The 12,251-nt window shown below is 35.5% G+C and overlaps 1 protein-coding gene across 1 annotated transcript; it reads right to left on the bottom strand.

Moving 5' to 3' along the window:
* Nucleotides 1-2,335: 2,335 nt before the first annotated feature.
* On the bottom strand, nt 2,336-11,571 carry LOC113173449 (CD209 antigen-like protein C). The gene is made up of 7 exons (XM_026376860.1): nt 11,502-11,571; nt 11,317-11,406; nt 5,488-5,577; nt 5,050-5,271; nt 3,529-3,671; nt 2,674-2,777; nt 2,336-2,492 (listed from the first exon to the last, which is right to left on the bottom strand). Exons 1-7 carry the CDS (start codon nt 11,569-11,571, stop codon nt 2,336-2,338), a joined length of 876 nt encoding a protein of 291 aa, XP_026232645.1.
* Nucleotides 11,572-12,251: the final 680 nt, after the last annotated feature.

The following is a 12,251-nucleotide window of genomic DNA, read 5'->3' as shown; positions in this document are numbered from 1 at the left end:
ATTATAAAAAAAGCAGTTTAGCATTGTCCTGCTGTCAAGTCATCATCTGGATGGGAGCTGCTCTAAAACCTAGAGATGTGTTTGTTTCAGCACTGATGGTGCCTTTCTTCAAGTGAAAGCTTCTCTTTCCTTGGGGACTAATGGACCCCCAACGCCAGGAAGATGCAGGCTTTTGAATTAAGCACCATAACAAGCTGGAGGGGACCTCACCTCTTTATTCTAAAAAGAATGTCAATGTTCAGTTTGTCTGGCCAGAGAATGTTTTTTTTAAGCTGTGACCCCGAAAAAGCTGTGGTGCTGTGGATATATGGCTTCTTCTTTGCATGCTGAAGCTTTACTCACATTTTTGGATGGCACGGTGAACTGTATTCACAGTTTAGTATTTCTGAACCCATGCAATGACATGCATCACATTATTTTGAAATTAAAATTTTGTACAGATGATGCAACATTTTACATATTGGTGAACCTCTGCCCATCGTTACCTTTTAGAGTCTGACTTAAGATGCTCTTTTTACACCTTTTATGAACTCAATGGTGCTGAAAACAGGAAAAAGTGAACAGTGACATCCAGTCCAAAAAATAATATATGAATACACACTTTGATGTGTTGAAACTATTGGAGCAAAAATGGTCATGCTCAACATTCACATAGATTTCATCCATTGCTCACAAAATGTCTTATTTTTGGAAGGTTAGCTTCTGTGCACAAACTAGAACACACAGGAAATTACAATCTTATCAGTGTATGAACTGTAACTTAAGAGGAAATGTATCTGGCCACATCTGCCACCTCACTCACCACTACTGTCTGTACTGATAGTACAGAAGTGCAAACTAAAACAGGATCTTTCACAACAGACTGGCTCAAACTCAAACATCATTTCTTTCCACTGACAACATTTTATTAATGTAAGGGACAGTTTGGTTTGTGTTTTTCAGTTAAGTTCAGTTTTAATTCAAAGTCAAACACACAAGCCAAATGACTCTTTTCATCATACCTTAATTAATTCGCTGCAGCATTACTTGATTTGATTTAATTTAATTTGATTTCCAATGATGTTTGTGGGAGCTACGTACGTATTATGGTATTTTTTCAAAGATCCAGTGCAGACGAGAACTACGTGACAGATCTGCAGTCCGTTGTCATTAATGGGGAGTGTGTGAAGAGGGTGCCAAGCTTCAAGTACCTTGGTGTGCACATAGATGAAGACCTCCAATGGAGCTCCAACACCGCAGAAGTAATGAAAAAGGCCCAACAGCATCTTCACTTCCTGACGATCCTCAGGAGGTTCAACCTGAAGAGAGAGCTGCTGGTTGCTTTCTATTGTTGCTCCATTGAGAGTGTGCTAACATACTGCATCTCCATGTGGTTTTCAAGCTGCACCATGGCACACAAGAAGGTGCTAGAAAGGGTCATAAACACTGCCCAAAAGATCATTGGCTACCCTCTTCCCTCACTGAAGGACCTCTACAGCACCCGCTGTCTTAGGAGGGCACGCAACATCCTGAAAGACTGCACACACCCGGGACACAGGGTGTTTAAATTGTTGCCCTCTGGAAAAAGACTCAGGGTGCTGAGGTCACGGACCAACAGACTCAGAGACAGTTTTTACAATAGAGCAATAGCCCTCATGAACACACACACACATCTGGTTTAGTTTTCTGGTTTAGTTTTTCTGAGTAGAATGTATATTCTGTATATACAGCTGGTGTGCATGTGTATATTTGTGTGTATATATATATATATATATATCTATATATATATCTATATATGTATATATATTTAAATACTTTTTGTATGAAGGTAATTGTAAGCTGTTTTATTATTATTATGTTGTTTTCTTCTCTCTCCTTGCACCAATGTGTGACAGTTCGCAATTTTGTTGTACTGTTGTAACAAGTGTGACTGTACAATGACAATAAAGCTTTATCTTATCTATCTTATCTTATCATTCCATAGGTCATTCTTATAAGTTTCGATTTGTGTAGTTGACACTACCCTGACAATACCCTGCTGTTAGGATCAATACTTCAACACCGTTTAAAATACATCAACACAAAATATGGTTGACTTTGTTGAGTTTAATGTACAACAAATACAGGAAATGTAGAAATAAAATAAAAAATATAAGAGCATTCATAAAATATGGATCTGAAGCAATTCTTCCACTGCTACTGGAGTTTACAGGCCAGAATGTGGCGACAAAACCACTGAGCAACAAGAAGAAAAGAGAGGCACAGGGTAAGAAAGGCAGGAGCTAATGTACAATCATGACACCAGACAAATAAATTTGGTCTTGAACTCATATTTAATATAATGATCAGAATCTCACTAAGCTTTTTTCTCACAGATCCAGTGCAGAGATGCTCTACAGGACCGATCGTTCCAGTTGTTTTTAGTTTTCCAGCCAGTTCTGATGTGTACACAGTCTTCTTCACCCCACTTTGCTTGTCCAGCACCATTGTCAGGTTGATTTTTCTCCCAGTAACTAACAGGTAAAACAACAAGAGTGAACACAGTCCTACAATGAAACACAACTAACTGAATGTGTTTCACTTCATTCAGTACACTTCTTTCAAGAAAAAGATTCTTAAAAATAATTTATTTATTTGTAGTCTGATTTGTTATCTGTAGTTTATAATGCAAATAGAAAAACATTTAAGTTCAACCTTAGAGTCAGTGGAGTCCCATCAATCCATTTCCAGGTGTTCTCTTGTTCTTCATCAGTCAAACCAATCCACACATTTGCATCGGTGAGGTTAGATAGGAATGTCTGTTTCAATGCAAATAAATAAAGGTTATAGTTTCCATTTTCCCGCTACCCTGTCAGGAAAAATGTAAAACAAGAGTATACCCAGCATTTACTGTACAATGACACCAGAGGAAAACTGTTCCTGGAGTTTCTGGACTTAGTAACAAGTTAAAGAGGGTTTACTAAACAATTTATAATTGGGTAACTACAATTGTAACTTCACCTGATAAGTAACAGAGGAAGTGTCTCTATTACACTATTACACTATTATACTATACTGTGCTAACTATTATTAACCCTCTACTATCCAAAGAGTACACTGTTATATCTGAGTTATTACCAACTTAAACTCAACATGATTACAGGTACTTCTTTGAATTGATGGGTAATAGTGTTTTTCTTTTTAGTATTTCCACTGCATGTTGTCTGTAACGATTACACATGATGATTTTCCTTACATTAAAACATTTCCATTTATTTAACTGCTTAGTAATTAGAGCACTGTAAAAGAAAAAAGTTACACTTTGTTTGATAAACTTTGGTGACATTCATGGCAAAGGGTCATAATAACTAATGAAAAATAAGCTAAAAACTTGGTGTGGAACAAAAACAATGGTAATAAAATCTTTTCCTGGCATGAAGAAAAAAAACTAAATCTTAATGCAAATATTTAAACATGGCAACAAAAACTCAGAAAACTAAATCCTTTGAATTTCATACTGCAATTAACTCACACCACATCAAGTCACAGAAACATGGACACACACTGCACCTGTTCTTCATCACTGTCTATAACCACCAGATCTGCTCCTCTGGTTCTACAGTCCTGTCTGCCTTCTGTCCAAGAACCAGTCTCAGTGAAGAGGAAATAACAGGAACAGTTGAACTTTGTCCATCCTGCAGGACAAGTTTTATCTGAAAAAAAAAACAAAAAACAAAACAAACATTTGTTAAGTCAGGTTCACAGCTTTGTAGTACCTTCATATTTAAAATAATACTAATACTCTAGCAAATGATTTTATCATTATCATGATTTTATTTAATCTTTCAACCTGGTTCAACAGATCAAACGTCCCACCCATAATCAGCTGCATACCCTTGAATTGATATTCACTTTAGGTTTGATTCTAAACTCCATTGAGTTAAAGGATCCATCTCTGATCATAAATGTGTCTTATTTGATACTTGTCTTCATCGAATCACTGTACCTCAAAAATTCACAGTTAAACGCTGTGTATTAACAGCCAGTGATGCAGAGTGTGATAAGTTCTTAGCCCATTTTAAGGATAAAGTAGAATCAATCAGAGCTTCTGTTAACCCCAACTCCTCACCAGTCATAGTTTCACACCCTTTCAGAGAATGCACTTGCCGGTTTCCTCCCATGACCGTATCTAAGCTACTAAAAAACTTTCTCTAAAATGAAACCACCTTCCAGCCCAGTTGGTGTCATCCCAACTAACTCTTGATCTCGATCATTGATTCACTTGCTCCCTCTCTCCTGATTATTTTCAATACTTCTCTGTCCACTGGAATTGTGCCAGATTATTTTAAAATTGTATGTGTGCAACCTCTTCTGAAAAAAACCTGGTCTAGATCCCTTATCCCCTGAAAACTACTGACCAAATCTTCTGTTTGTCCCTGATGTCAGAATGACTACTAGAGGTGACAGAGCCTTTTCAGTTAGAGCCCCCAAACTCTGGAACAACTTACCCAAGGGAATAAGATCAGCTGACTCATTAACATCTTTTAAATCTCTGCTTAAAACATACAGTACCTCTACCATCTATACCTTCTATCTGTCCTTGGGAAGACTCTCCATTAGATTACAATGTCTTTCCTTTGGAACTGGTCCTCCTAAGGACTGATGCAGGAGTTGTAGTCAATTGTGTTTATTATTGTTTTGTTTGTATTGCTGTTTCCTGCACCCCAACCAGTCGAGGCAGATGGCCATTTAAGTTGAGCCTGGTTCTGCTGGAGGTTTCTTCCTCTATGGAGAGTTTTTCCTCTCCACTGTTTGCCTAGTGCTTGCTCAAGTTGATCTTGTTGGGCTACATTTGTTATTGTCTCTCTTGTGAAGCACTATGTAACATATGTTTAGAAAAGTGCTCCATAAATAAATGTATTATTATTTATTATAAGACACAACTCCATCTACTGCTAAACTTTATTTCACTGAGTATGCATGCCTAAACATGCCTAAGTCCCTGGACAATTGTGTTTGCAGTTAATTTTTACTTGTATTTTACTAGCGCAAGAAATACCATGGTCCTTGTCTTTTACAGCTTCTACTCACTGAGTCTGAACAAACATTGGAGTTTGTTGTTCTCTTCAGTCATTTCAGTGAGGCCGGTCTTCAGCTTGTTTCTCTCTTCAGTCATTTCAGTGAGGCTGGTCTTCAGCTTGTTTCTCTCTTCAGTCAGGGAGGACAGTTTTATCTGACTGGCCTGGAGAAGCTCAGTCAGGTTGTTTTTAATAGTAGAGAATTTATCATCTGCACCATATACTGAGTTATGATCTGAAATAATGAAGAGACACGTTGGTGAAAAAAAAAGAAAACACAAAGTTTTTTATTCTAATATAAAATGACTAATTACTAATAATATTCTCTGGTGAGCCCGAAGCCTTATCTTTCAATTATCTTTGCTCTCCAGCAAAGATAATTGTGTTCAAACAACATCTTGATATGTAACATCCTTCTTAACAAAGTGATCTGAACATGAATCAGACTCACAGTGGACACCGAGGCCGATGAGTCCAATCAGCAGGAAAACACTCAGCAGCACCAGACAGACAACAACAGCTCCATGAAATCTCCTGGAACCTGAACAGAGAAAAGAACAAAGAATATAACTAATGATACAACAGTAATAATGACATTTAGTGACAGTTCAGTCTAACAAAATTACCTGATTGATTCTGTGAAGGTTTTGAATGTTGAATCGGTTTGTCAGAGTTAGAATTTACATAAATTTCCTCCATGTTTTATAAAGATCACTTGCAGAGAAAGCTGTGCTTCATGTAAATGATGAAAGCTGCTGTATGTTGATTTCGGCTCTTTTCAATGTTACCAGGAAGTCATGTGTACAAATAGTGAGCGTTTTTTTCTTAGTCACCAATCATCTCACTTAAAAGAGGAACTCACACACACAGAGCACAAACACTTTGTTTAAATAGTCTATAAACCTAATTTATTTAAAATGAAGGATTTAAATTTGTTTAAAATAATATCTACATAAAATATCACCATATCTGTGTATCTAATGATAATTATAATAATGACTTTAATGATCCTCCTGGTGAAGTCTATCAGTGAACTGTTTTTACAGAGGAACATGAAAATATGTGGTAGAGACTGGACTGCAGGTAACCACAGACGTTTACCATGTTATTTCCATAATGTGGTTAGAAAATGCACATGATGCGTGAATGCTCAGCACAGATTCATTGAAATCAGAATAGTGCATAGGTAAAGTTCATTTGACAGGTTCATACATGATGTAATATGAAGCATGTTTACTCTAGAAATATAAATCAAGGACAATCGAATAAGATTGCTGAATAGTATTTTTAATTAATGCTTCATGTGTGCACAAGATGTGATGGAGAACAAAACAGAAAAAGCAGGTTTTTATGATCACTAGAGGGTTTGTGGGATGACACTGGGAGTAGATTAGGAAGCAGGAAGAAAAACCAAGATTGGATGAAAATGATCAGAATCCTCAATGAACCTTACGTTATATGAATTATTTTGTAGTGTACAGCAGATCCTCCCCTACACTTCTGACTGCTCTTAATCAGACCTTAACATTTGGTTCATCCAAAGCAAAATGTGAGAATTAATTCTCCATTCTGACAAACACACTTTAGGACCACAGACATGCAATGTTCCCTTTGGTTCTGCTAGATGTGCTGAATGCAGTGAGCACCGCTCATCGCTCTTCAGAGGTTCCAGCTGCAGCAAGTAAGACGCATGTTTAATTCACTTCATCATGCCAGATTATGATGTTCTAATCATGCTCACAGTACAGTTTTTGTGGGTATAAGAGGGAGAAGTAGATTTCTTACATAACAAAAAGTTGTTTTCTTATCTTCACGTTCATCTGTCTATGAGTGAGACACAGTTTGGACAAATGTGTGAAAATACAAATAAAAATCATCAGAGTGAACTGAGTGGTCAGAAACTTCCTGTAGAGCAGTGATGTTTGTACAAACTTACATATTGTAGAATTTAGTTCTGCAGCGTTATGCAGAGTCAAGGATGCTTTAAATAGATTTTTTGTAGAGTTGATCTTGTGGTGTCATTTTAAACATTTATATATAAATGTTCATGTTTCTGCATAAAGATCTATGAGGCAGAGAAACACTGCTTGTTAACACTGACTGTTAATTAGATAAACTGCTAACAGGTAGATAAAGAAAGAACACATAAACATTTCTCTCAGTGTAAAAACAGCTACACAGTCTTTCAGAAATTAGCCAGGACTCCAACTTAATGTGCACCACACATGGCATGTTATCATATCATCTAACTGAGGTACTGAAGGTTATCAACCACAGTGATGCTGCAAATGAACTGAAATTAACCATAAAGAGGAAACTCTGTCTCAACCCTGCCTGGTCTGAGTTGTACTTCCCGAATTTCTTAACTCACATAAACATTCTTAATAAGTTATTTCAGGTCTTTTGACTTTGGTACTACACCTTCTGTAAGTCATCAAAAAATGACCCCAAATTAGCAGTTTAAATACAAAATAATATATTTCAAAAAAACTAAAATCTGGGATTTGTCAAGTAGCATGGACCTTTATTTATCTGACAGAAAATATTTCAAAAAGATTTTCATTATTTTGACAAACTTAACAGTATTTTGTAATTATATAAGGCACTTGAATCAATTAAACTTATTTCTAGAGCACTGACTGTCTGTGATGATATGGGGGTGCATCAGTACCCAAAGCATGACTGACATGCATATGTGTGAAGGTATCATCCATTCAGAGACATATATTTTATAGAGACGTATACTTGTATGTTTGTAAACCTTGTTTATACACTGTTGAAAGAATCAGAACTCATCATGTTATAACCAAGACAAGATAAGTAAGCTTTAGATGATTTTTTGAAAAACTGAAAATAAATGTACATGTTGCACCGAGTGTTAAGTTGAGAAAATTATCTGTGATGTAGCCAGAAAATATCACAGCTGTTTATGTGTTAACATAGAAAAACATAAAAACAATAAAAGCATCTCATGTTTTTTTACATTCAGAGGAATAAAGCACTCAATGTTTTATCTTCTGAGTAAGTGACAAGTTTGAAATATGACTAAAGCGCCCTCTTCTGTTGGTATCTATAGGATGTTGTGTTGTGTAAATTAAGCATCTTCTGCTTGTTGACAACATGAAGATATAGATTTGTGTAGTGAAAACAGATCAACTCACAGAGTGCCATCAAGCTTCACTAAAAAACACTGAAGAAGAAGTTAAAGTTTTTATTTTAAATTTTATTACAAAACAAAATTAAATAAACTCACAGTAAAAGATTTAATAATCAGTGAAGAGCTGAACTTCACTAACATCCTTTTCTGGGTACAAGCTGCTGCACTGTTCCATCTCTAGGCTACAACAGAAGGTGGCGACAAAGATCACTCAGCAACAACAAGAGAAACTGATGAGAACAAACTAAGTAGAGCAGGAGCTACTGTAATATTATAACAAAGTATTGGTCGCCTGACAGATAATTTCAGTTTTGAAATCACACGTGGAGAAAAATAATCAGAATCTTCACTGAAAAATAACATCGACACAGACTGATGAAAAAGAACTGTAATAGTCCACTGCTCTCACTCTCTCAGAAAAAACTCTTTCTGCCATCTCTTCTGATTAAAATATGAAATTGAAAATGAAATACAAATTTGCAAAAGATCAACTTGACCCTGGAAATCACTGAAAAATGTCCTGCAGACAGATAAAACAAAAGGTGGAATTGTTTGTTTTGGGTCCAATTATATAAAGAGAATGATGTATACCACCACCATCACCAGTGTGAACATCAGTGTTTAGTAAGAAAGGTCATTCCTCCTGAATTCATGTTTGATATTTTCACCTTCTGTTACTCCATTCTTGTTTGTGTGTTTTTATGTTTAAATGGTTAAAATAATATAATACAAATTTGAAAAAACTGACCATTCATCTTTTACGGCTTAGATGTAAATGATGACTCTTCTGTTGACTTCAGTTCTCTTAAACTTCAGCACGAAATCACGTCTTGATATTAACAAAAATTATATTAAACTGTGTCAGCTCCGTCTGTGAACTTTTCTTTTGCTGATAAAGAAAATATACAAATTGTTTTTCATGCTAATGTTTATACTACACATGTATTCAACCAAAAATATTCAGGTTATGTCCATAACACTTCACACAAACACTGAAAATCGTATAATTTCTTATTATTTCATTTTGAATCTCTTTGAAACAAAGAGTTCCTAACTTTGGCACGATGATCAGGACACAATCTTAAACTAACATTTTACTAAATTTAATGTCGATAACGTTTGAAGCACTGCCCTTTGCTGTAAGCACAGGCTTTTAGAAAATAGACTGAAAAATAAAAATATATGCTGACAAAAGCAAACTTTCTATGATGTAGTCAGCAAATACCATGTCTATCTAATTTTTAACACAGCAAAAAATACAGTAAATACAATAAAAGCAACTCATCTTATTATTTCTTAATTCAGAGGCATTAAGCATTTCTGAGAACCATAAGTTGCTTTTAAAGGTGTGAGAATATTGTAGTTACATGCGTAATATGACTATTTTACATGAACTAAATCTTTTATTTGATTATTTATATGATATCACTGTCCGACAATAAATCTGACTAAACTTTTTCTGTGTTAGATCAGTTAGTATTACCAACTGACTTCAGCTTTTACAGCATGTTCATTTCTGGGACACAGGACCTGTCTCCTTCCTTAACATTGTGATTGCTGAACACTCCCATGGTCTTTATACTTCCATAAATTGATAACTTGGCAGCAGTGATTTATATTCAGATTTATACATTTCTTTACAAATAAAATCATAACTCTTAGAGAAGAAAGTTGTCAGATCCTCCCTGCATTCAGCATAGATGGTCTCTTTTGTACAACAGCTCTAAATTCTCATTTGTGAGACCACACTCGTACTTAGACTGTTTCCTTCCCGTAGATCATGCTGAATTAAATTCAGTAACTAAATCATCCAAACCTTCAACAAGCCTTTTAGACCCCATCTCGACTAGACTCCACAAAGATGTCTTACCTTTGATCAGCACATCCATATTAGATCAGATCAATGTATCCTTAGAAATAGGCTACATACCACAGGCTTTTAAGGTCGCTGTAGTTAAACCCCTACTCAAAAAGCCTCCTCTGGATTTAGAGGTTTTGATAAGGAAGGATAAGGAAGTTTCTAAGCAATTGTATGACCACCTGCGCAGCAATAACTAACTATGAAGATTTCCAGTCAGGATTTAGAGTACATCATAGTCAGAAAAAGCACTGGTAAAGGTTACTAACGATCTTCTATTGGCATCAGACAATGGTCTACTCTCTATACTCGTCTTATTAGATCTTGGTGCTGCATTCGACATCATAGATCGCAACATTTTCATTCAAAAGAGATACATTGTTAAAATTAGGAGCATCCTGTCCCAAAGTGTTGCTAAAAAACTACTCCACACATTTATTACTTCCAGATGGTATAAGTGTAATTACTTATTAAAAGGTCTTCAGTCCGGTTAGCAATTGAACAACATCCTGAGTTATGGTCTGAAATTATGAAGCGACATGTCCATGAAACACAAAATATTGTATGAATTTCTAGAATTTATATCAAACAAATTTAGCTTCAATATCAATTGAAGTAATTCAAACAATATTGATAAAATGAAAAGTAACTGGTTCCAAAACCTATTTTTGTGCTACAAAACATGTTTCCTTTTCTGTTTATTGAATAAAAACTGGACTAGTGTGTATGCAAACAATCAAACATGGTTTGAATATAATGTTAAAATGATAAATTAACTGAATTTCTTGTTTGTCTCTGAAACTCACAAAATACTACATTACTCTTTGTAAAAAATTTGCTTTTTGTGCTGTAACTTTACAAGAGACAAAATAAATTAAAATCTCACAACAGAATACATTTTAAAATAATATATAGGAACAATTGTAATGGCATGTCAGAAAAAAAAATGTGTTAGAAAAGAAAAGTTTAAAGTGGAAGTTCAATTTAAATGTTTTAAGAATAAGAATCCTAAAACTAAATGCTGTTCATAAGAAATCAATGAAAAAAAATATTGTGAGTCAAAGTTGACCAATTTTAAAAATTAAGAAACATGTTTAAAAACTCCTAAACTAAATGGAGTCAGTGCACGTTATTTTTTAATTGGTTCAATATGTGCTAGTTGTTATAAAGTTCTTACACATGCAACCTAAAAAAATTGAACACATTCACACTTTCAGATGAGGTCAAGCTTAGAGACATTTAGAACTTATAAAAACCAGACTCACAGTGGACACCAAGGCTGATGAGTCCAGCCAGCAGGAGAACACTGAGCAGCCCCAGAAAGAGAACAACAGCTCCAGGACATCTCCTGGAACCTGAAAAGAGAAATACCAACAAACAATGACAGTCGGTGAAATAATATAACTTCTAATATACATTAGAGCTCAGTACAGTCTCTCAGCCTTCCTACCTGTCTGTTTTGTTAAATTTGTTGACTCAACAGACGTGATAATTTCAGCTTTGCAGTAGATTTCTTCCATTGCACAGAGGACGTCGATTTCTCCTGGAGCTGTTTGACACAAGCTACAGCACAAACAAACTTTACATCGATGTGTCTGTTTAGTTTGTCTTCTGAGGACGTTTCTGCAGTTAAACATGTCTTATCTGTGGTCATCTAACACCTTCCTTAAAAACCAGAAACAATAATCTTGGTGTACAGAAATGCAACACAGGAAACTCGACTGTCTTGACTTTTAGTAAAAAGAACATTTGTAAGGGATGAACCTGTTGGAGTGTCACAGAAACAGATAAATACTAGAATGCATTGGACAGTTCATCAGTTCATCAGTTAACCCATGTACTGAGCCATGGGGTAACATCAGAGACTCACTTTGCCTTGAAAAGGTAAAGAATCTTTTTTTATGTGTTAGAAACTTACTGTTACTGTTACAGTTTGTATTTTCTCACACTAAGATAATCACAGGCTATTTTAAGAAAGGTGACATGTTCCCACACATCAGCCACTTGAAACCACAAAAAAAAAAGGCATTAACTAAATGGTTAAGCCAGCTTGTTTTGTAGCTTGTGGTAAAGAGTTGTGGTTCAAGTCACAGTCAATAAGTCAACCGTGATCCTCACAGAACCATACCCACAGTCCTTGAATTGGCAGCATGTTTTAAACGTGCATTGCAATAATTAACCATTGTGACAAAAACCTTGC

This window comes from Anabas testudineus, chromosome 21, assembly GCF_900324465.2.
Source record: "Anabas testudineus chromosome 21, fAnaTes1.2, whole genome shotgun sequence".
NCBI lineage: Eukaryota > Metazoa > Chordata > Actinopteri > Anabantiformes > Anabantidae > Anabas > Anabas testudineus.
Note: the sequence above shows the minus strand (reverse complement) of the source record. Positions and strands in the feature narration are given on the sequence as shown.

What these genes read in the sequence shown, in the direction of transcription:
- LOC113173449 (XM_026376860.1), bottom strand. Translation starts at nt 11,571, where the DNA reads ATGGAAGAAATCTACTGCAAAGCTGAAATTATCACGTCTGTTGAGTCA. An exon ending in CATCAGCCTTGGTGTCCACT is followed by an intron (nt 5,578 to 11,316) that starts GTGAGTCTGGTT and finishes TTCTCTGTTCAG; the next exon opens with GTTCCAGGAGATTTCATGGA. An exon ending in GGGACTCCACTGACTCTAAG is followed by an intron (nt 2,493 to 2,673) that starts GTTGAACTTAAA and finishes TTTACCTGTTAG; the next exon opens with TTACTGGGAGAAAAATCAAC.